A 23,804-nucleotide genomic window follows, 5' to 3' on the forward strand; every position below is an offset into this window, starting at 1 on the left:
TTCTCCACGTTTTTTTAGGTTATTTTTCTAACCTCCTAGTGGCGGCCCAATCAAGTTAGCGAACCCTTGCACCAACAGCAACAATCCATACGCATTGGTGAATCGATCCAGAGTAATCAGCTCCACCAAAATGACGCACGTCAGCGAATAGTTGGCGGCAATCAAGAACCCAAACGCCCCCGATATAAAACCCAAAATCGTGTAATCGTGAATCAACGGAATCAGGGCGATGATTCCCCCACAGAGTCCCATACAAACCGCATAAATGATACCCGCGTTAGCCCACGAACGATCCCCGGCCCATCCAAGGATAATCTAAGAAAAAATTATTTTTTTTTATTAGAGTAAATAGAGGATAATTTACGTGCACTTACCTCACCAACCATATTAATAATCCCGATGATCGATATCAAAATCGACGCCTGATTCTCCGAATACCCCAATAAAGTCGCGTTATCGGTCAAATAAACGTAAGGCACGTCGTACCACGTGTACAATAAAAAGTTGGACAATGCGAACACCAAAAATTTCGGATCGGCGAAATGGGAGAAATCGAACATGTCGACCAGCAGGTCCCAGAAGTCCCATAGTCCCGCGTACCATTGGACTTTCTCCTGGGCGATGGTGGTCATGGAATTCCTGTAGATGTCCGGACACGAGCTGGCCCGAAGACGGTATCGTTTCAGGTTTAGCATTGCGCCCCTGTAGGTCACTGAAAGTCTAAAAAATTGGATTAGTGTTTAGTGTACCAGACCAAGACCACTCTGTAATAAGTTGCATTTTTGGATTTTATGTTGAATTTTAAGAAATTTGCTGGGTCGCATGGCGTGCTTCATTAAGGGCGGTCCAGACACAACGTCTTATCGTCATTGCATATCCGTGAGAACTTTTTATTTGTTAAGAGGCATATGGAGCACTTTGAGATCTACAGAGGTGTGTGCAGTCATAACACTAGATACAAGTGTGATCTTGTTCCGGCCTATTGGAGGCTAAGGAGGTGTCAGACTGGACCAGGGTATTGGACAATTAAATTTTACAACAAATTGCCATGTAACATAAAAGATTTTCTCACAACTCAATTTAAAAGTAAAGTTAAGGAGATTTTAGTAAGAAATGTATTTTATAGAAGTGAAAAGTATTTAAAACCTCAAATTTGATCTGTGTGTTTTTATTTATTTTTATATATATTTTTTTATCTATATGTAACTAGCATTTAAATGTCTTTTAGTAGAAGTATTTTATTATGTATATGTTATTTAAGTTAATGTTAAGTTAATTGTTATTACGTATTATGTTATTTTTCTTTTATCTTTGGCGTATGTTAGGCTATTGGCAAGTTTACATCAATAAATGAATTTGAATTTTATCAAACAATTTATTGAATCAGACAAGTCGCATCAAGTGAAACGGCGCGCGTAGACTACAAAAAGTACAAGTCTTAAAAAAATCTTAAAATTGCACTCACAAGTCTCACATGAGCTGAAATGGCTTTTCTCATGTAGGTGTTTTGCCTTTTATTGTAAAAAGTAACAGGTTTTAGCAAATGGTTGTAAGTCACAAGTTCACGTAATAATCTGATATGAGAAAATTCTCGTCTTTTTAACGACCATTTTCATCTTCGATTTTTTCGTTTATTTGTGCTTTTTTGGTCATGGCAGAAATGCCTTTTCCATGACCAAAAACGTCGCGAAACTAAAATTTGACCAATAAGTTGGATATGATCGCCCTCGTTTTGTACTTTTTATCGAACGACTTGGATGAACGTTTTATCGTTTTGGTAAGACGTATCTGGACCGTCCTTAAAAACAGGTTTTCAAATACAAACAGTTGAATATTTAGGTTTTTTTTTTTGAATATTGATACAGAGGGAAATGCTTTTCACTTTCTAGGGGCCTAAATATCAATTTATTTGTGTTATTATAAATAGGTGTCGCAGTCTTTTAAAGAAAAAAATATGATGTACTTAATAGTACCAGTTCCAACTGCAAAAACACTCTGGAGGATATCATAGTAAATTTTGACTTGCCAGAGTCTTTAATACGTTTTGATAGACTCTAAAGAAATGATTGCAACCACATGTCAAGAAACCTTTTAAATCGAAAAACACATTAGGTCCTAATATTGTTAAACGTCTAAAAGAAAAAGATTGTTTGTATTTAAAACCTGATAAAGGAAACAAGGTTGCTATTTTGGTCAAAGCAGATGTGAATTTTAAATTGAAAATGGCCTATATAAGTGATTGTTAAGAACCCTTTATCAAAAATGATCTTACAGGTTAAGATAGCATTAAATGATTGCAAAAACCTTGTTTTATCTTTAGTTTCATTCGTTTCAACTTTTTGAACAAACGTTTCGGTTGTCAAATTGTCAATCTTTTACCGTTATCAAGGTAAATAACATTAAATTAAATTAAATATATAAGACTACTTATCTTTTTTCTATCTCTTTGAAGCTTGTAAGAACAATTAATCAAAGGCTTTTTTAATTAACATGATTTTGATAAATAACTTCGAAAAGTAACAAAGAAAACACAAAGGTTACTCTTTTGCTACTAATAGAGTGTGATTTTAAGATAATTTAATAATAAACAATATATTAATAAAATATATTTTAATTAATATAATTAATTTTAAGAATGATCTGTTTTACCTTTCTTATAAATGCCCTTTCCTTGCCATTATTGAATGACTAGAATTAAATATAAGATATCTATTAGCATGCGTTGGTTTATGGTAAATTCTAGTTTTAATTTTGTAAATATATTTTTATTACAATATCAAGAAAATGAAGCTAATATCAGCCTCCTTTTTTAGATTTAGACTTAATATAATTGTAATAATAATAAATTGTTAAGGTCTATTTTGTCAGGGTGATATATTAAAAAAGTATCATAAATATACCCCTCAAATCACACTAAAGTTTAGTTGATATAATTCATAATTATATTGGAAATAAGTAGTAACTTTTTAACTATGAAAAAAGTAACCTTTTCATTTTCTTTGTTAATTTTTGAATCAGTGTCAATTTAAAAATGTCCATGATTAATGGTTCATACAACAATCGAAGAGATATAAGAAAGATTAGTAGTTTTATAGATTTACCTTGATTACTAATGAAACGTTGTGTTGGTTCAAACTAGGATTTCTTAGTCAATAAAAAGTTTTTTTGCTTCCTTTCAATTTTCATTAAAAAATAAAATAATCAAAGGTGGATAGATAGAACATTAGCACCTGGGTATATTAAAAAAACCTAATATGAGACACATAGAATAATAATAATCTAAATCCGTTCTTTTCAAAATTCGCGCCATTTACGTAGAAGGTATCAATCTACATAAGTAGATTTTAAGGGTTTACAAGTTCGTCCCACATATGAGCAATCACAAGAATCACACTGCAATCTGTAAATACCACTCTTTGATAATGTGTCAAGTTTATCCTTGGTATTGATCAAAATCGAACCCAAGTTGTTTTTAGTTTTATAAGAAATTTGTAATTCTAATTGGTGTTTAATAAAGCTATTGTTGATTTTCTTATTTAGATGAGAATTAATGAATGATAGAGATATGAATTTACTATCTTTTTTAACATCAGGAAGATCTGTTTTTTTAATTTTTGTTAATTTTATTTTTCTGATTAAAATATTAATTAGTTTGGGGTCATATAGTTATTATTATAAGCAATTTGTTTAAGAACGTTTATTTCGTTTTGAAAATTAGAAGGAGATAGAGGAATGCTTAAAAGACTGTAAATGTATCAATTAAAGGCAGCCATTTTGTGTTGGTGAGGGTGATTGGAAACATTAGAAATTATGTGGTCTGTTTGAGTGGGTTTCCGGTGTATTGAAAATTCTAAACTATTTGATTGTTTATTTATTGTTAAGTTTAAAAAATTCAAATTATTATTTGTTTCAATTTCTAGTGTGAAAGAAATGTATTTGGTTTAGCTTGTTTAAGAGTAACTGAGCTCCTACTGTGTCACAATTCAAGAAACAGAGACAATCGTCAACACATCTGTACCAATTGAAAATTTCTTCATTGTTATCACTCATTATAAAATTTGATTCCATGTGATCCGTAAAGACCTCCGCCAAAAATGGAGATAAGCAACTGCCCATAGCCAGGCCATCTGGCTGTTGGTAAAACGTATTATTAAAAAGGAAAAAATCTTGAGAAAGGAGGTGGTTAAGTAATGGTATTAGGGAAATAAGATTATTGCTATTTATTTTGTCCTTCAAGATATTTTTAACTATATTCACACTTTCAGATTTAGGCACTGTAGTGAAAAGATTAGTTACATCAAAAGAAACCAATAGATAATTATTAGGGAATTGTGAGTTTATTTACAAGATCAGTAGAATTTTTAACACCAAATTTAGGGCAGAAGGCTGTTAAATTGTTTAACAACTTAAGGATAAAATTGGATAAAAAGGAAATTGGAGTGTTGGTGAAACTAACTACTGGTCTTATTGGAATGCCGATTTTATGTAACTTGGGTAAACCATAAAGACGTGGGGTTGTAGGGTTGCTGGATAACAGGGTATATGGAGCATTATGTTCTTCTAAAAAACGGTCAAATTGTTTTATAATAGTGGAGGTCTTTCTGACAAAGTTGTTAAAAGGACTGGACTTTAGTGGTTTAAAGTGGCTTTCAGTTAAAAAAGTTTCAACTTTGGATATATAAAATGCTTTTTCCATGATCAACAAGCAATTTCCCTTATCTGCTTTTGAGATCACCAAATTATAGTTTTTTATTTTGTTCTTAATGGATTTTAGGACTTTGTCTGGAGAGTTTAAGTAAGATTTTGATTTTTTAAAATTAGATTTAAATTTATGCAATATACTAAATAGGTCATTGCGAAGAGACGTTTTTAAATTGATATTGTTAGAAATTTGCTCAATAACTGTGGCAAGCTCAACTAAAAATTTAAGTAAATCATTTTGGGAAATTTCTTTATTAAAACAATGTTTTAAGCCTAGTTTGAGAAGATCAATTTTGGCTATATCAAAATTGACGTTAGAAAAATTCTTTACCCTATCATGAAAAACAAATGCAGAGAATTTGTGAGAATTTTGTTCTTTCCTATGTTGAAGAAAATTCTTATGACTGATAAGATTATCCAGTTTTCGTCTCAATTTATTGTATTTTATTTTCTTTTCAGTGATGATCAAGTCTTGTATGTCATTGAGCAAATGTTTTAAGTTTTCACTGTTGTAGCCTTTACACAGGTCAATATAAATCAATTTTAGTTCACAATTTTAATAATATCGAATGTGTTCCCACTAAAATAAAAAAAAAAACATACTTGTCCCAAATATTGTAGTAGTCAAAAAATAATAGAATGCAAATCAGAAGTGGCAAAAACAGTCATAAAGCAAATATGTCCAGTTAACAAAAAAAAGCTTTCTACTGATAAATGACTAATATGAATTTCCGATTTATATTAGTTATCGTAAAAAAATTTAGATGAAAAATAAATTATACCTAATCGTTTGTTTTTTTTTCTGTATAAAGCTTTTTTTTAATTTTTTGATGATGAATTCATGTATACAGGGTGAACCAAAAATGAGCTACGACTATCAACTTAATTTTTTTGAATTGAAACACTCACTTTTGTTTTGTATACCATGTCCTATACCCAACCTCAATATTTATTAAAAAATATGCGATTAATCTTTTCATAAATAACCATGAATTTTTGGAACAGTTTAAGTACTAACTGCCTGACATTAACCAAGTCGATATTCAAATTCTTTACTTATTGTTTAAGGCCGGATTTGTTGTATTTCGGCTCTAATTCTATTTTTTAATTCTTCTAAACTTCCAGGTTTATCAAAATCAACTTTAGATTTTGGATAACCTCATATATAAAAATCCAATGGGGTTAAATCTGGCGACATTGCTGGCCATTCAATAAAACTCTCCGTTTTAATCCATCTAGTAGTCTCTTACTCTTACTGTTACGCGAATAGTGTGGGGAGGCGCCATCGTGTTGGAACCATATCGAGTCTGCCGGTATAAATAGGTTTTCACCATTTGGATAAAGTGCAATTAAACTATGTGTGTAAACATGTGTCCATACAGTGCGAACGTAAAGGTTGGAATAAATTCATTTAAAATTCAGGGGTATGTTCAAAAAAAAAAACGCTCGGACATGTCGATTTTTATTTTTAACTGCGGGTTTTCTTACTATAATTTTATGTATACAGGGTGGCCCAAAAATAAGTTACGGTCATCAACGTAATTTTTTTAAATGTAAACACCTATTTTTTATTTTAGATTTAGGTTCTACACCAAATTCTAAGTACATTTCATGTACCATGTCCTATACCTAAACTCGACCGTTGACGATTGAACACAATAAAAGGCTATTTTTGGAAGAGTTATTTATATCAAGCAAGAATACATAAAAATATTTTAATTAATTTATTAAGTGTTGAAAATGGCTGCCACGAACCTCTTGGCAATATCCCAGTCGATGCTGAAATTCTTGTAAAACGTTATCGATAACAGAAGGTTCTATCAATCTTATTTCTTCCGTTATTCTAATTTTTAAGTCTTCAATGTTGTTTGGCCGATTAACATAAACTTTGGACTTAAGATACCCCCACAAAAAAAAATCTAAAGGAGTCAGATCCGGCGATCTGGCCGGCCATTCAATTGCACCCTTCCGACCAATCCAACGTCCAGGGAAAACGGTATCCAGGTACTGGCGCACGGGACGAGTGTAATGGGCTGGAGCTCCATCTTGCTGATACCATAAGGAATTATCTAATATATCCGGGTCTTCTGGATCGGGGTATAAAGTGGCAAGGCATGGAACCAAGTCATTTTCTAAAAACTCTAAATACCTCTCACCATTCAAGTATCCTTCAAAGAAAAAGGGCCCTATAACCCTGTTTTCAATCACCCCCGCCCAAACATTTACTTTTTGAGGGACTTGGCTGTGGCACTCCATCTTCCAGTGCGGATTTTCAGTAGCCCAATATCGGCAGTTTTGTCGGTTTACACTACCATGAAGGCAAAACGTTGCCTCATCAGAAAATAAATTTTTTTTTTAAATTGTGGATTAGCATGGCACAAGTCCATAAGTCTCTCACAAAATTCTAAACGCCTATCTGGGTCATCTTTATTTAGTTCATGAACCAATTGAACTTTGTAAGGGTGCCATTTATTTATACCTAAATACTTAACGACGGATGTCTGGGATATCTGATTTTCTAACGCAATATTGCGAGTCGTTTTATGGCAATCTTCTTCAACTGCCAGCAAAACATTTAGTTGCTTCTCTTCTGATATACTTGACCGACCTTTCGTATAATTATCCCTGACATGACCCAAATCCCGATATTTCTGTTCTATTTTACTGACAGTACTTTGAGATATACGTGGCCTATCAGGATACTTGGCATGATAAATTTCACAGACTTCCATCTGAGTGCGCATCCTGTTTCCATAACCAATCATCATCAAAATCTCTATTCGCTCTCGCTCACTAAGACGTACCATTTTTTGAAATTTTAATTTTATCTTTTGATAAACTTAACACAAGCAAAACTTTGCTTAGGCATCTAAATCAAACTAAATTCACTCAAAATTATTTGATGTCAACAAATTGTGACAAGTTAACAATCAAAAACACCAACCACAAATGTAAATAACCAAACAATAACTGATAGGTTGCTTGATATAAATAACTCCTCCAAAAATAGCCTTTTATTATGTTCAATCGTCAACGGTCGAGTTTAGGTATAGGACATGGTACATGAAATGTACTTAGAATTTGATGTAGAACCTAAATCTAAAATAAAAATAGGTGTTTACATTTAAAAAAATTACGTTGATGACCGTAACTTATTTTTGGGCCACCCTGTATACATAAATTTATAGTAAGAAAACCCGCAGTTAAAAATAAAAGTCGACATGTCCGAGCGTTTTTTTTTTGAACATACCCCTGAATTTTAAATGAATTTATTCAAACCTTTACGTTCGCACTGTATATATTTATCGATTGCAGTGGTTAAAAATATCATTTCTTTTTAAGTTTCATTTTCTTACATTTATGTATCGGCTCTATAAAAACCAAAAGCCAAAATGTCTGTTAGAGAAATTCCAAGAAATGCGCTTCATGATAGAAATATAAGACTGACATTGCCACACTCTGACATTTGCAAATTTATTTAATTATTGTTTTTTTCTCTCAATTTATTTATTGGTTAATTATTATATTACTATTACTGATTGTTTGTCGAAATATTTGTAATTAATATTAGGGTTAAGAGATAAAAGTAGCTTTAACTAATATTCGCCTTTTTGGGCATATGTAATGTAATGTGCATTCATATCAAATAAAGACATATTTATTTTTTTCTAACATCGTTAGTGGTAAAACTGTCTCATAATTTTCCTTTGGAGAGTTTGTATTTTTTGTCAATATCAATAAATTACAACAATGACTATTCTTATTATAATTTTTATTTTTTATCTTCTGTTTTAAATTTAAGGCATAATTAATCTGTAACTTAAGACTTTACATGTAAATACCAATTTTGTGTTGTTTGAGGAGTATTGCAGATTTCCTATTCAAGATTCTTCACATACTTAACCCAATTAATTTTTATAAAAACAAAATAATCCTCACCTATGAATCCTAAGGTCTTTCAAAAAGGCCGCTCCTGGCAACTTTCTCGGAGGAGTCTTAGTTGCGGTAGGCGAAGCGGGTGCCAACGGACTCTCCTTACTCCACGTCGCCTCCTCTTTGGGCGACATCGTAGCAGGCGATGCCAGTTGCAAAGTGGTATTGGCATGTTTCGACACCAAAGTGGCGTCGTTCAAACGTCCCGAATCGCTAAAACTCCTCGAGGGAGTCAACAAGTTCGGATAATTCGTCAGGAGGATGTTGTAAATATTCTTGTTGCTCGCCAGCAGCTCCAGCACTTCCACGGGGATCTTCTCCCCGTCCCTTATATACGTGGGCAAGTGCACCACCGAGTTACACAATCTGTTGTTCGGTACGTCAAACTCGGGCGCCTCTTTATTTTCTATGATCGGCTGTAGCATGCTGGCTGTACAGGTGCCGGTGCTAATCGAGAACGAATCAGCGGACATCAGTCGGTTTTTCCTTTTTAAATTTCGATTCTTTTTCCTCTCTTTAGCCAGCGACTTGACCTTTTCGGACGTCCACGGCAAATCACGCATTAAACAGCCGCAGACCACCATATTCAAAAACAACCCGGCCAATATCAACGTGGTGCCTCTCCAGCCGTACTCCTGCAGCAGCATCTGGATCAGGGGGGCGAAAATAAATGTGCCGATGCCGCTCCCGCAAACCGCTAACCCGGTGGCGAAAGATCTTTTCTTGTCGAAATAGTAGGCCACTATCACCACCGAGGCCACATAGCACAGACTCAACCCAAACCCCGCTAGAACCCCGAAAGTTATACACAGAACCATCATACTGTTGGCCAGGGAGCTCAATATGAACCCTACGGAAGCCAACAGGGCTCCGAATATCGTAACTTTCCTGCAGCCGTATCTGTCGGTTAAGAAACTTGCTATGGGACCGGATAGTAGCGGCATCGCCATAAACAATCCGCCCACCCATGCGGTAGTGCCGCGGTTCTCTCCGAAATAATTTAAAAACTCTACGAATATCACTCCGAAACTAAAAGTGATCCCGTCTGCTATAAGATTGACTAGGAACGAGGCTGCCACCACCACCCAGCCCCAGCCTCCGTCCGGTGGCCGTGCCTCGGCAATATCCAAAGATTCACTAGACGAACTAGAACTGGAACTAGAACTGCTCAAATCAGCCACAGGAGGGTTACTTTTATGGTTAAATTGCACATGCAACACCGGTTTCTCTTCCTGCGGCATGATCAAACTGTCTCGCTCGCATAACGGGTTAACGTCCACGTTTCCCTTCTCTTTCTTTCGATTGAACAGTAGCTCGAGCTTCTTCTTTTTCTCTGATGGTTTAACAGTACCATTTTGGCCCTTATCGCTCTGACTAATGATTAATTCCTTGTAATTGTCCCTGTTACTTTCGGCCATTCTGGCAGGTCCCTGGAGAATTGTCTACGCAGTATTGCGAGACAGGAAACGCTCCTTGTGTAACCTTTCATACGTGTGGTGTTGGATTGGGGTTGCCTGTGGAGGCCGATGGTTGGGTTTAGAGCGGGTTTTGCCATGCGTGGCCGATGATGGTCAGGAGGGATGTGGTGGTTACTGAAAATAACAAGAGACAGTATTAGTTTAATAATAATCATAATAAATGTCTTTTTATTTCAATGATACTTAAATAATCTAACAGACGCGAGATCTAGCACAGCTATTCCTTCTAACCCTCCTGCTTAAAAATTAACTAAGGCTTACATTTCAATACTATTTACTATTATGAAACTATAAAAGTTTTATGAGCATTTAAGTTAACAACTGTAAGGACGAAATCCCCTCAGAACAAAAATCATGAGTCTATCAGATAAAGTGCTCGAGTGAGAATTGCAATGCATCTTACATTACAAGCTGGGGTTGATAAAAGGCGATAAATAATAAAAACGATCTTTTTAAAAAATGTATACAACAACTAAATAATGAGCAGCTAAAAGCAGAATACCAAAGGTGCAATAATTTGGTTAATCGCGACATAAAAATAGCCAAAAAAGAATATATATCTTTACAAATAAATAGAAGTAAAAATAATAGTAAGATCCTATGGAAAAATGTTGATCGTTTGTGTCGCAGATAGAATACCGAGCAAAGGCAGGTAACAAATTTAAAAAGCGAGAATGGTGATATTATTTCTGAAAATAAGACACTGTCAGAATATTTTAATGACTTCTTTAGTAACATAGGACCAACATTAGCCTCAAAATTTTTTAATTGTCAAGAGAGTTTAGTTGAGGGTACATTTGTGGAAGAGTCTATGTTTCTGTTATTGACCGATCAGCAAGAAGTTGAAAAAACTATACGCTAACTAAAAAATAATAAAGCACCAGGGCATGAGAATCTTCAATCAGAGACTTTATGTCTAATAATAAATTTATGTCTTAGTACAGGTGTATTTCCGGATGTTCTAAAAATGGGCACTGTTATACCACTTCATAAATCGGGGTCTTTGGATGTTATAAATAATTTTAGACCAGTTTCCCTTATTTCGAATGTATCCAAGATAATTGAAATAATTTTGAAACAAAGAGTAAATAACTTTTTAAGAAAATATAAGATCTTCCAATGTGGGTTTCGGGAGAAGACGTCAACCGAGGATGCCAATATTAAATTAACGGAACAGCTGTATGACGCATTGGATGCAAATAAATCAATCTTAGGTATATTTGTGACCTAGCAAAAGCATTTGACACGGTTAACCACTCAGTACTAAAAAAATTAACACAATAAATTATCGAGTATCTTAGTAAGTTATTTGACATGTAGGAAACAAGTGGTAAAAGTTAACAACACTTATACAACACGCGAAATAAGAAATATGGAGTATCCCAAGGCACTGTAATGCGACCACTTTTATTTATTATAACGGGTGGCCCAATAGGAACGCACGTTTTGAATTGCGCAGCGTTCTTTTTTTATCGCAGTATGTCAAAAAAAAGCTGAAAAAAATAATGTAAACAGTTTGCGATTAGTAGCCATGGAACGATATACGGTCAAACAACGAATTATTATTGTTAAAACATACTATAAATATGGAGAATGTTTTGCGGAAATTGTTCGTAATTGGTATTTTACAGCCAATCTACTACAATTTTCATCACAGTATATTTTCCACAACTGCCTTATGGATAGATGGGTGTCCATTTATAAACGGACACATTTTAACTGCTTATAAGTCGAGAACGAAAAATGACAACAATGTGCGGTTTTCACAGAACTTCATCAATATTTTTAAAGTTTTTTTTGACGGTGTTGCCAAGTTTCAAAATTTACCTGAAATAGGAGGAAAAAAATGATGATTTTCAAAGGCCGATTTCTCAAAAATTTTAAATGTAACACCCTGTACTTTTTAATTTCACATTAAAGCCTGTTAAATCCCTTTTCCGAAAATGTATAAATTGTCTTAAATTCATTATTTTTTTTTATAATTAAGTTTAAACCCTACAAAATTCAAACTTTCCAAAAAATAGAAAATCGCGCCCTTGAAAAAAGATATTTAATGTGCAAAACACTACTAAATATTTTTGAAAATGAGCCGGATACCAATTTAGTAATGTCTGATGAGGCAACATTTCACATCAGTGGTCGAGTAAATAAGCATAACTGCCGAATTTGGAAATGAAAATCCTCGAGTGTATAACAAATTTGAAAGAGATTCTCCTAAGCTGAACGTTTGGTGTGCAGTATCGAAATTTAAAATTTATGGGGCATTTTTTTTCAAGAGGCAACAGTGAATGTAAACAATTACACCGATATGCTTGAAACATTCTTTTATTTTCAACTTTTTTATACTCAACCCGGTATAGATATTGTTGGTGTTAAGATTGTATTAGATTTCTCGTCAATTTTAGTTTTTGCTGTATATCTTCCTCCGTCAGTATATCCTGAAACTTTGGAAAATCTGTTTGAGTGTCTAACATCCCTTGACTGCATTTTTGGTAATAATATTTGCATATTGGGTGATTTTAATCTACCTAATTACGTTAACTGTAACAATTCTCAAGATAAGCATATTTTAATACTGCAAAACTTTATAACTTTTCTTAATTGCAATCAAAGCAACTCTATACAAAATTCTGATATAAATATAATAATGAAAATTGCATAGTGGAAAAATCTTTGGATCCGTTGTTAACCGAAGATACTCACCATCCTGCTCTTGACATTTCGTTAAAATATTGCCACTCTATGAATTTTAAGCGTAAGACACTTTTTAACTTACAAAATGCATTTAACTTTAAAAAAGCTAATTTTCCTAATTTATATGATGCATTTTCAAAGACTGATTGGTCATTTATGGAAGCTACGGTTTCTGTGTAGCATCAGTTTAAGGTCTTTTATGTTTTAATATTAAAGGAATTGGACAGTTTTGTACCAAAATATCCTAATATGCCTAGGAGAAATTTTCCACCTTGGTTCACAAATAGTATTATAAGGGATTTAAAGCTTAAGAGTTTTCATTACAACTTTAAAAAATATGGAAGAATCGATGATATAAACACGTTTAAATTGTTACGCAATAAATCTAAAAGAGATATATCTAAATCTTACTATCAATACGTTTCAAATGTAGAAAGCAGTATCATAAATAATCCTAACAAATTTTGGAGTTTTATAAAGAATGAAAAAAAATACAAGAGATATTCCCAAATATATGTTTTACAAGGACACTCCTATAAAGGGCACCCTTGAAATAGTTAATTCCTTCGCTGACTACTTTAAACGATCTTTTTTAAATAATAAATTACACCCTAATTCTCATCATACCCCAAATAACTCTCTTAATATAAATATTTCTTGTTTTTCAGAACGCGAAGTACTTAATGCTTTAAACAAATTAAAACCTAAATTTACAACAGGACCGGATCTTATTCCTGCATTTATTATTAAGGACTGTAGGCATATACTTGTAAAGCCTTTACTTGTTTTGTTTAACAACTGTCTTTTATCGGGGTCTATTCCTGCATTATGGAAAGTTTCCAAGGTTTGTCCTGTATTTAAAAAAGGTAATAAGTCCGATATATGTAATTATAGACCTATATCTATAATTTGCAATTTTTGTAAAGTTTTTGAATTTTTAATTCACGATAGAGTTTTTCCGTTAACCAAAAATATTATTATTCCCCAGCAGCACGGATTTTTTAAAGGAAGGTCTACGAGCACAAACCTTTTGCTTATAATTCAGAATATTGCTGAGGCAGCTGATAATGGGGAACAGATGGATGTTATATACCTGGATTTTAGCAAGGCTTTCGATCATTTGAATCATAGTTTAATTGTTGATAAGCTTAGTAATTTTGGATTTTCAGCTGTCTCTCTTCAATTGTTTCGCTTATATCTATGTGGTAGAAGTCAGTACGTGGAGTTATACGGCGAAAGGTCAAGCTCCTATGATGTAGTTTCTGGTGTCCCGCAGGGATCTGTGCTTGGAACGCTACTGTTTAACTATTTTATTAACGATATTGGTGATAAATTAGATTGCGATTTTTTACTTTATGCAGACGATATCAAGTTATATAATAAAATAAGAAATCTCGCAGATTGTCATAGATTGCAGTATAATCTTGACTTGGTAAATGCTTGGTGTGTAGAAAATGGTCTAAAGTTGAATGTTTCTAAATGTAATGTTATGACATATACCAACAAATTAAAACCGTTATTATTTAACTACGCTTTAAATACGACTACATTAATACGCACAAATTCTTTTAAAGACTTTGAAGTGTACTTTGATACCAAACTGTCTTTCTCATACCATATTGACACAGTAGTCTCAGAAGCGTCAAAATCATATGGATTTATTTATAGAAGCACTAAGGATTTCAGAAATCCAGATGCCATAAAAACATTATATTTTGCATATTTACGATCGCGATTGGAATATGCTTCGGTGATATGGTCGCCGGCTTATAATGTACACATTAACAATCTAGAGCAAGTGCAAAGGCGCTTTTTAAAATACTTATGTTTTAAGTGTGATAATGTATACCCACCTCAGGGTTTTCCACATGATGATCTGCTCCAACGTTTTAATATTTGTTCCCTAGAAACTCGACGAACCTATTCTGCTCTTATGACATTGCATAAATTACTTAATTATCTAATCGATAGTCCGCCATTAGTGTCAAAATTATATTTTTTTGTGCCTCGTCTCAATAATAGCACGTTTCATCTCCCTACTCCTAGAACAAATCTACTTAAATTTTCACCAATTTATACCATGTGTAGTATTTACAATAATGATGCTCATTTTGACATTTTCAATATTACAAAGGAAGCCTTATGTCGCTCACTTGAACACTAAGCCACAAGTAACCTGAGTTTGTATTAAGCTATTTTTTGTAAATAATATAGCCATTTCCGTTAATAAAAATTAAGGTTTATAGTCAGTACATTAGGTTTTGATCGTTTTTGTTACTTATTTTCTATGCCTCTTATTACTTTTTATGCAATTTTTTAGTTAGTTTTAGTTAGCTTAGAAGATTTTTGTAACAAGTTATATATACATTTTTCTTAGTTAGCATAAGTTATATTTATGTATTTGAAGGTCTTTCCTGCCTTGTAGATGGGTATTTATTTACTTGTAAGGCTTGTATTGTAAAATAAAAATAAAATAAAAACTTCAGCAGGATGGAATTTTAGACATGGTCTACTTCCAGCAAGACGGTGCACCACCACACTTCTCCAGGGTCGTAATGGCTTCCTTAGATATTACTTTTGGAAACAGATGGATAAGGCGAGCAGGTCCAATCGAGTGGGCACCTTATTCTCCCGATCTAACCATTCCAGATTCTTGTATATGGGGATATGTAAAAGACGTTGCTACAATCCAACCCCAAGAAATTTGGATGAACTGCGCAACAACATAGTAAACGTTTTCAACCAAATTACCCCGCGAATGCTACAAAACGCCTTCGGCAACTTATTTCTCCGTCTACATTTGTGTTCCGAGCAGAATGGGGATCATATTCAGCAGCTAATTTATTAGTTATAAATTAAAATTAATTTCTTCAATTGTTTGTTGTTAAAATTGTTGTAAATAGTTGTAATTTAATACATAGAATAAATACTTTTTATAGACATGGCAATAGCGCAAATTATTTAATTATGATCATGCTAAAGCGATACATAGGCAATTACCAGAAAATGTTTATCAATCGACAATCACCGAATATGTATTCTAGGAAAATTTTCAAAAAGGTGTCATTTACTAAAATTATCTCTATAAAAAAAAATAATGAATTTAAGACAATTTATACATTTTTGGAAAGAGGATTTAACAGGCTTTAATTGAATTTATGAAATTAAAAAGTACAGGGTGTTACATTTAAAATTTTTGAGAAATCGGCCTTTGAAAATCATCATTTTTTTCCTCCTATTTCAGGTAAATTTTGAAACTTGGCAACACTGTCAAAAAAAACTTTAAAAATATTGATGAAGTTCTGTGAAAACCGCACATTGTTGTCATTTTTCGTTCTCGACTTATAAGCAGTTAAAATGTGTCCGTTTATAAATGGACACCCTGTACTGTCGTTGAGATTTATTCCTAGTGTAGTGAGACTGAACACATTTTAATTTTAAAATAAATGCTTTTACATTTTCTCTTCTTTCGGCATATTTTGTACTTATCCTATCCCCTCCTCTATTTTCTTTGGGTAGTATAGTGTCAATTTAATAATTTTTAGCTATATTTTGCACCCGAAACCTTCAAATGTCCAAGATAGATAAAAAGGCTTTACTGCAAATCTGGAAAGTGCCATCTTTAGTTTTAATAACATATTTTAACGAAACGGTTTAACGAATTATTTCGAGTTCCTTTTATTTACTGTAACAAAAGCTGGCCACATGTGTACAAGAAAACCGGCTTTTCAGGAAAACCGCGGGAAACTGAATCATGATTTATATTATATTTTGCCACAGCGGGCATGCCCCTTCATTTAACAGGGCTTCCCAAGGTAGGTAAACCTTGAAACTTGCAAAATAGAACATGTAAACAATGCAACAGCATGAAAGGAAAATTTCATGAAAATAACCGGAAAACTGGAAGCATAGTGATGAAAACCCTCTCAGTTTTAGGCATTTGTGGCTCTTTATTATCCTAAGAATAACCAGGGCTGAAAACAATAAGGCCAGAGACTACAACATAGTCAACAGAGAACTAGGCATAAGAAATCAAACCTTTCCAGGATACTATCAGGCTAGAAACCTCTTTAAGTTGGTTTCTTTATGTACATTTACAATTATAAACCCCTCATGACACACAGGTAAAGTTTAAAATGTATTTTTTTATAAATTTAGAGGTTAAAATGTTAACGGAGCAAAATTATCTAAGTTGTCTTATAAAAGACTGCCTGGGCTTACCCTTATTACTATAAAATAAAGACAAAATCTTGTAACTTCGTTACAATTTGTAAAATAAATAAATAAAAATATGACCACTATTATGCTTTTAGTTGGTTTTTGTTGCTTTAAGATCAGTGTTACATGATAATATATCACATACATGTGATTGTACAAAACAACAATTTATGCAAAAATTATTAAATTGACGTTCTAAAATAGCCTTTTGTTGTCCAATAAAAACGATTGGTGCTCTCGCTTTGTAGTAACTTGCTGCTGGTTTTTGTCGTGTAAAATTTTGTTTAATTGGTCAAGAATGGTTTGTTTGCTGGTATTTTTGAAATACACATATAAAAAATAGTCAAAGTTTAATCTAATATAATATGGATTTATAATATTGCTTAAATCTTATTATCGGGAATTTATTGGTTTATACTCGTGCAATAATAATTTATGTCCTTATCGGTGTCATACTGATTTTTGTAACAAAGTATATTTGAGATAAATGGTATTATCGGTGTCTGTTTAAGGATAAAGCAAACATTTTTGATTAGTTCTTTGTCTATTTAAGTAGTTTTAATGGATTTTTTTAAAACATCTCCAATTGTCCGTAACTAATAAGTTAAGCAAAATGTTCATTGATAACTGATATCCGGGTTGTTTGGATAATTTTACCTATTTCTGGGTTTTTTCAAAAATATACAAATTATCAAGAAAAATAAGAATTGTAGGAAGGATGGCTGTTTTTTAAAATTTCATAAAATGGTAATAACTCCGAAAATAAAAAAATTGAAATTTAAAATTTGTTGCACAGGCTCCTTAGGCAATTTCGTTAGGCCCGTATAATGGGTTTCTTTAAAAATTAGTGCTAGGCATAATTGTAATTTTTGAAAGTATTTTTTGCTCCCAAAGACAGAAAGAAACAGGGGTTTTGAAAAAGTGAATTTTTTCAAAAAAATTCATAAACTGGTCGTAACTCAATAGAAATCATAAAATTTAAAAACGTGTGTACCGGTTTCTTACGCAATTAAAAAAACGTGCTAAAAAAAATTAAATTTTTGGAAGAGTGATTTTTTTTTTAATTGATAAAATGGCCGTACCTCCAAAAATAACAAAAAATTGAAATTTGAAAATGTATCGATAAGTGCCTTGGAAATTTCAGTATACACCTATTTCAGGACTTTTTTTAAAGCATCCTGGAAAATTAAAACTTTCGAAAACGTTTCATAAATCAAATGCTCATAGAGAGCGCCAACAAAACAATAACAATTTTTACAAAAACCTTACCTCTAACACTAAAGCAACAGAACAGCATTTTTTCCCAATAAACTCTAAAATCTTTAACTTGATGATCACCTGTTAACACTTTAAACTCCTCGACCTAATTTTTAGTCTATTTAACGACTAATGCTCTGACCAATTAAAGCGTAAATTAACAAATAAACACACGCGGAACGCGCCTACGGCCGATCGATAATTTCAACTAAAAAAAAAAAAAATTATTTAAATAATCGTGAACTTTATGGAAGACGTACGACGAATACGTTAGAAGCCAGTATATATGACCGGTACCAGCACGTCTCTTTTGTTCGCACTATCAAAATTGACTTTGATAAGGAGTCAGATTACGAGGCGTGACTTATAGGTAGAAAAATGTCTCATTATTTAATGCTTACGGGGTCTATCGTAAAAGAACTTAAAAATAGTGAAATCAGCAGCGAATAGATAAAGGAAACTATCAACATCTTCCGAAGAGAGGTTATCTTAGAACGCTTATCGGTTAGACCCATTAAGGGTCGTGCAAACAGTGACATAACCTCCATAGTCCGAAATTACAAATTAAATAAGATAACTTTTAATCTAGTAATTAGGAATAAGAATAATATTAATAGTTTTTTTTTTTGATAAAGAGGTTTTAAAGCGATAAGGAAAGTGCAATGATTTATGGGTTAAAGAGTTTAAAATTTGGAGGGTTCTTTTGATAGAGTATTTTCTTTGGATAGATTATTCTGAGGATATGATGAAAATGTAGGTACTTTTTTTTAATAGTCAAAGGTTGTTATTGTGGTGCCATTTGGAGGTAAATGGAAATAGTGTTCTCAGTGTAAGTAGTGTAACCAAAAATGCAAAACTAAAAATTTGTGCACAGGTTATTCAATTAATATGAATGGAAACCTAAATCAGATTTTTTTTCTAAAATTCCACAAAATGCTTATAACTTAAAAATCGCCACAAATTAAAAATTTAATACGTAGATGTTTTTAGAATACCTTCATTTAGAACACCTTCATTAGCGCTTTTTTGAATAATCAAAAAATTAAAAACATAGTTTTGAAAAAATTTGTTTTCTCATAAAAATTTAAAAAAATGCTCATAACTAACAAATAAATTAAAAATTTACGAACAGGTTTTTACTTTTAAACTTATTTTGGCATTTTTTTAAAATAATAAAATAGTATGAAGTAAAAAATATTTTTTTGAAAAAGGTATTTTTTTTTCTAAAATTTCACCAAATAATCATAATTCAAGAACCACGCATAATGCCAAAATTAAAATTTGTGTGCATTTTCTTAGAACAATTTGAGTAGACACCCTTAAATCTTAGCATTTTCTTGAAACAATTAAAGATTTTTGAAAAATTCTGAAAATTTCAAAAAATGTTCATAACTCAAATATGTATTAAAAATTCAAAATTTGTGCAGATGTTCTTAGAAGTAATTGAATAGAAATCTCCCTCAGCATTTTTTTTAAATAATCAATAAGTTTAAATTAGAAATATACAGTGTTCCGGTTCATGTGGAAAATCTCTCGGATTCAGGTAGAATATCAAAAATATTACCGAACGTTCCTATAAAAAAAATTCCTACAGGCCTTCTTTACGAATATACAGCCTCCTAAAGGACGCTGCTGGAAATTGGATTTTCAAAAATTACTTTTAAACTACCCGGTAGAATTTAATAAAAATTTTAGGTGAACACTATTAGGGATCTCTTAAACTGACATCCTTAAAATACATTTACCTTGTTTACTTTACCAGGGGCGGACTAGGTTGTACACTTTAATGCGTATATTTTTAACACCCTGTATGTTAAAGTCTAAAAAAAAAATAAATTTAGATACCTTGAACCCTAGGCTAAAAAAAAGGTACTCTTGTTCATTATCGATAAAATGAACCGTTTTGGAGAAAAAAAAATAAACGAGCCAATGTTTTTTTTTAATTTTTTTTTTAAATGAGATAAGTACGCTAGTTATTTAAAGAACAGAGAAATTTCGATGTAAGTCATTTAATTTAAAATAATACATGTTCCTAAAAATACAGTGGTGTCCTAAAAAATACTTTTACAAAATAATTTAAAAAAAACCTATGATGAGTGTATGTTTTTAAATAAGAAAAAACAATTTACAAAAAAATGCCAAAAACCAAATATGTAAACAAATGTTAAATTCTTCAAAACGAGCAATAAACAATTAATTATTAAAAACTTTATAAATAGGTTCGACGTGGGCTCCGTGAACTCTAACACATTCGCGGGCACGACGAATCGAGGACTGCTGCACTCGCCACAATAACCCAAGATTGTTTTTTATATTATCACAATAAAATGTAATTCTTTGGAGTAGTTCTTCCCGAGTATCGACTGGGGTGGAATACACCAAGATTTTGAGGTGACCCCATAGATAAAAATGTAATGGCGTTAGATCGGGAGACCGAGGAGGCCAAGCAACAGGTCCTCCTCTACCTCTCCAACAAGGCTTGCAGCAAGGCTAAAATGGGGTGGGGCTCCACCATGCATAAAATACATATCTCGGCGGGTTGCAAGGGGCAAAACTTCTAATAAAACTGGAAGATTGTTCTGGAGGAACTCCAAATAAAGTTCTCCGTTTAAAAGTGGTGAAAGTTCAAATGGCCCAATCAAAAAATTGCCAATAATTCCTGCCCAGATATTTATTGATTGGAATTGATGTTGATGATGAGAAATAATAGTATCACGGGGATTTTCATCAGCCCATACATGCGAGTTATGTAAATTTTCAATTCCATTTTTGGTAAACCCTGCTTCATCCGTAAAAAGGATCGTGCTGATAAAGTTAGGGTTATTTCGCTGCTGATCTAACAGCCAGTTTGCGAAGTGTATTCTAGGAGCAAAATCTCTGGGCAGTAGTTCATACACTTTTTGTAAGTTATATGGGTACAACAGTTGTTCTTGCAGTACCATAAATGTACAATTGTTTTGGACGAATGAAACTGAGTGGCTAATTTTCGAGTACTCGTTGTAGGAGTGTCAGCTACAGCGTCTAAAATATTTTCTTCCAATTGCACTCTACGTGCTATTCTCCTCCGACCACCATTACACGAGTCATACAAGAATTACAAACACAATCACAAACTCACTCTTAGAGATGAGCAGTGATACTATGATGACCAAAATCAACATGAATAAACCGTTCATAACCCAGCTGAACTATAGGGGAGAATAAAACGAACTAATCACTAATCCAAAACAATAAGTTACTGTGATATACTGACGGATCAATAAGGGATAGTGAACAGGAGCAGGAATGATATGGCCTTTGGGTTAAAGCCAGAGTCAACTTATTTGCATCACTCGGACAACATACCACAGTATTCCAAGCAGAAATTCATCCTATAGAGATGTGCCTAAGGAAAAACTTGGGAAGAGGCTATGGAAACAAAGACATAACGAACTTTACAAACAGTCTACAAAAGCTCTAACATACTCAAACATCAGCTCCAGATTAGTCTGGAACTCTTTACAATACCTCGTCAGTCTAGCAAACCGAAACAAGATAACCCTTGCCTGGGTGCCAGGACATACAGGCGTGAAAGGCAAAATCCCTAGCAAGGCGAGGATCTGAAAAACTATTTCCTGAACCTGTATTTGGAATAACAAAAACCTTAGTCCGTGGCAGTTTCATGTGGTGTAAAGCGACCTACAAAAACCACTGAAACCAACTTGCCGAGCTGAATCATAGCAAATCAATGCTAAAAGGTCCATCAGCCACTTTTACCTGCGAGATACTAAAGTTCAGCAGAAGCCAACTCAGAATAGTGACAGGGCTACTTACTGGGCACTACACACAATAGGAAAATTACATGAAGAACCTTTGCGAAGAGGACGATTAATCCCTCTTATACACTACGCACCAAAACCAACGCAATTCAAAATCTTAGAAATTGCCAGTGGCGAAGCGTCCTAGTAGACAAGGTAGACACTGTCTACCCAAAATTATCCAGTTATTTGTCATTAATTTATCACGTAATTATTTCATGTAATTGTTGAATTAAAATTTAAAAAAATAACACAGAATGTAGTCGCTATCCTTACTATTATTATATAGTATCTAAACATGATTAATCCGAAGGTGCGCCCTGCCTGCCGCACCGATTAAGATCAAAATACAGGGCTGACACCCAATTAATGTATACGAGCCCTAGGAAGACACATTGATATTTGTTTTTTGAAATTTGGAGCATATCGAACCAAATACGCATTAAGCAGGCTACAGAGGTCCGGCCGCATTCAGCCTATTACGTATGCAAAATTTACTCGCGGGGAAGACATTCGAGCTTTTGTCTATCGAAGTCGACCAGCTATTTTATTATGCTGCTGAGGGTTATTGTTTATGGACACGCTTGATCTGGTCGGTCGCAATACATCTTCAGTTTTGTCCGCATTTGGTGGGGGCGCGTGCTATAGTAATTTAATAATTAGTATTTTTATTTTTGGGTGTATAGAAAAGGTTTTTTTAGTGGTTATTTATGAACGACTGTTCGATATTGGCAATTGTATTTTAGTTGTGTTTTTTTGTAAGTAGTATTTATTTTTATCTATCTATCTTTTTATGCTAGTAGTAATTATTTATTTCTTTTTTATATCACTACATAATTTTTCTCTTTGAGTTAATATTTCATGCGCTTTCATTCTGTATTTCATTAAAGTGAATAATATTGAATACACATTTTTTTCTAATTAACGATTTTTATTGTTTGTCTACCCGAAAAAAAGTTCACGCTTCGCCACTGGAAATTGCATTGGTCTTCGCAAATGTCGCAGTCATCTCTCCCTGATATCCCAACATGTGCTCTATTGGATTCATATCCGGGCTTCTGGGTGGCTAATTCACGGTAGCGATTTGGACTTCTTCAAGGGTTCACGAGCGAATTGTAGTTTTGGTTTCCTATGCTCTCTGGTGAGTAATGGACGACTAGCTACTCTAGCAGGCCTTATATTGGTCTCCGCTAAGCTTCTCCTGATTGTGTGCTGACTTATTCTAAAATTGTAATACTTCCTTGTAAAGTAGTGCTAGTTACAAACCGTTGCTTCAAGGTCTTCAGCAAAGGTTGTAACTTTTCCACGACCCTGGTCTGGTCTTCTAATGTTGCTCCCCGTTTGTGCAATCCGACTCAAAACTTTGAAGATGGTTGACATTAAATCTTTCAGCAAGATGAATTTGGGTATACTTTTCTTCATGAAAAGTAACAACTGTAACACAGTCAGCTCTGACAAATTGCGGTTTGCTCATTGCAGCGAATGCATTTTGCCAGAACTCAATATGTAAAGTTAGATTTACGTCGAATATACGCACTCAATCGCTGGAGGAAACAAAACCTACTGGAGGACAACTTTCGCCAGGAGGAAAACTCACAGAAATAATTAAGAGGCTACTGTGCCTAGCAAAGATAAGTGACCTTTTCTATTAGGAAAACTGCAACAGGGGATACAATAAGCATTTGGCTGCAGTGTCAGGGATTTATTAAGACTTTGCCCTGTTGCA

General features: G+C 33.3%; 1 protein-coding gene across 1 annotated transcript in view; it reads right to left on the minus strand.

The window, feature by feature from the left end:
- The window catches only part of LOC126743307 (monocarboxylate transporter 12-like), a 29,945-nt gene extending 11,256 nt beyond the window's left edge, over window positions 1–18,689 (minus strand). Inside the window, exons 1-4 of the mRNA XM_050450341.1 lie at window positions 18,294–18,689; window positions 8,641–10,226; window positions 375–720; window positions 33–315 (exon numbers count right to left, since the gene is read on the minus strand). Of these exons, the coding sequence (XP_050306298.1) occupies window positions 33–315; window positions 375–720; window positions 8,641–10,052 (2,041 nt within the window). The 5' untranslated portion in view covers window positions 10,053–10,226; window positions 18,294–18,689. The remainder of the gene's footprint in view (window positions 1–32; window positions 316–374; window positions 721–8,640; window positions 10,227–18,293) is intronic.
- Between the last annotated feature and the right edge of the window lie 5,115 nt (window positions 18,690–23,804).

Source organism: Anthonomus grandis, chromosome 1 (assembly GCF_022605725.1).
Source record: "Anthonomus grandis grandis chromosome 1, icAntGran1.3, whole genome shotgun sequence".
NCBI classification, from domain to species: domain Eukaryota; kingdom Metazoa; phylum Arthropoda; class Insecta; order Coleoptera; family Curculionidae; genus Anthonomus; species Anthonomus grandis.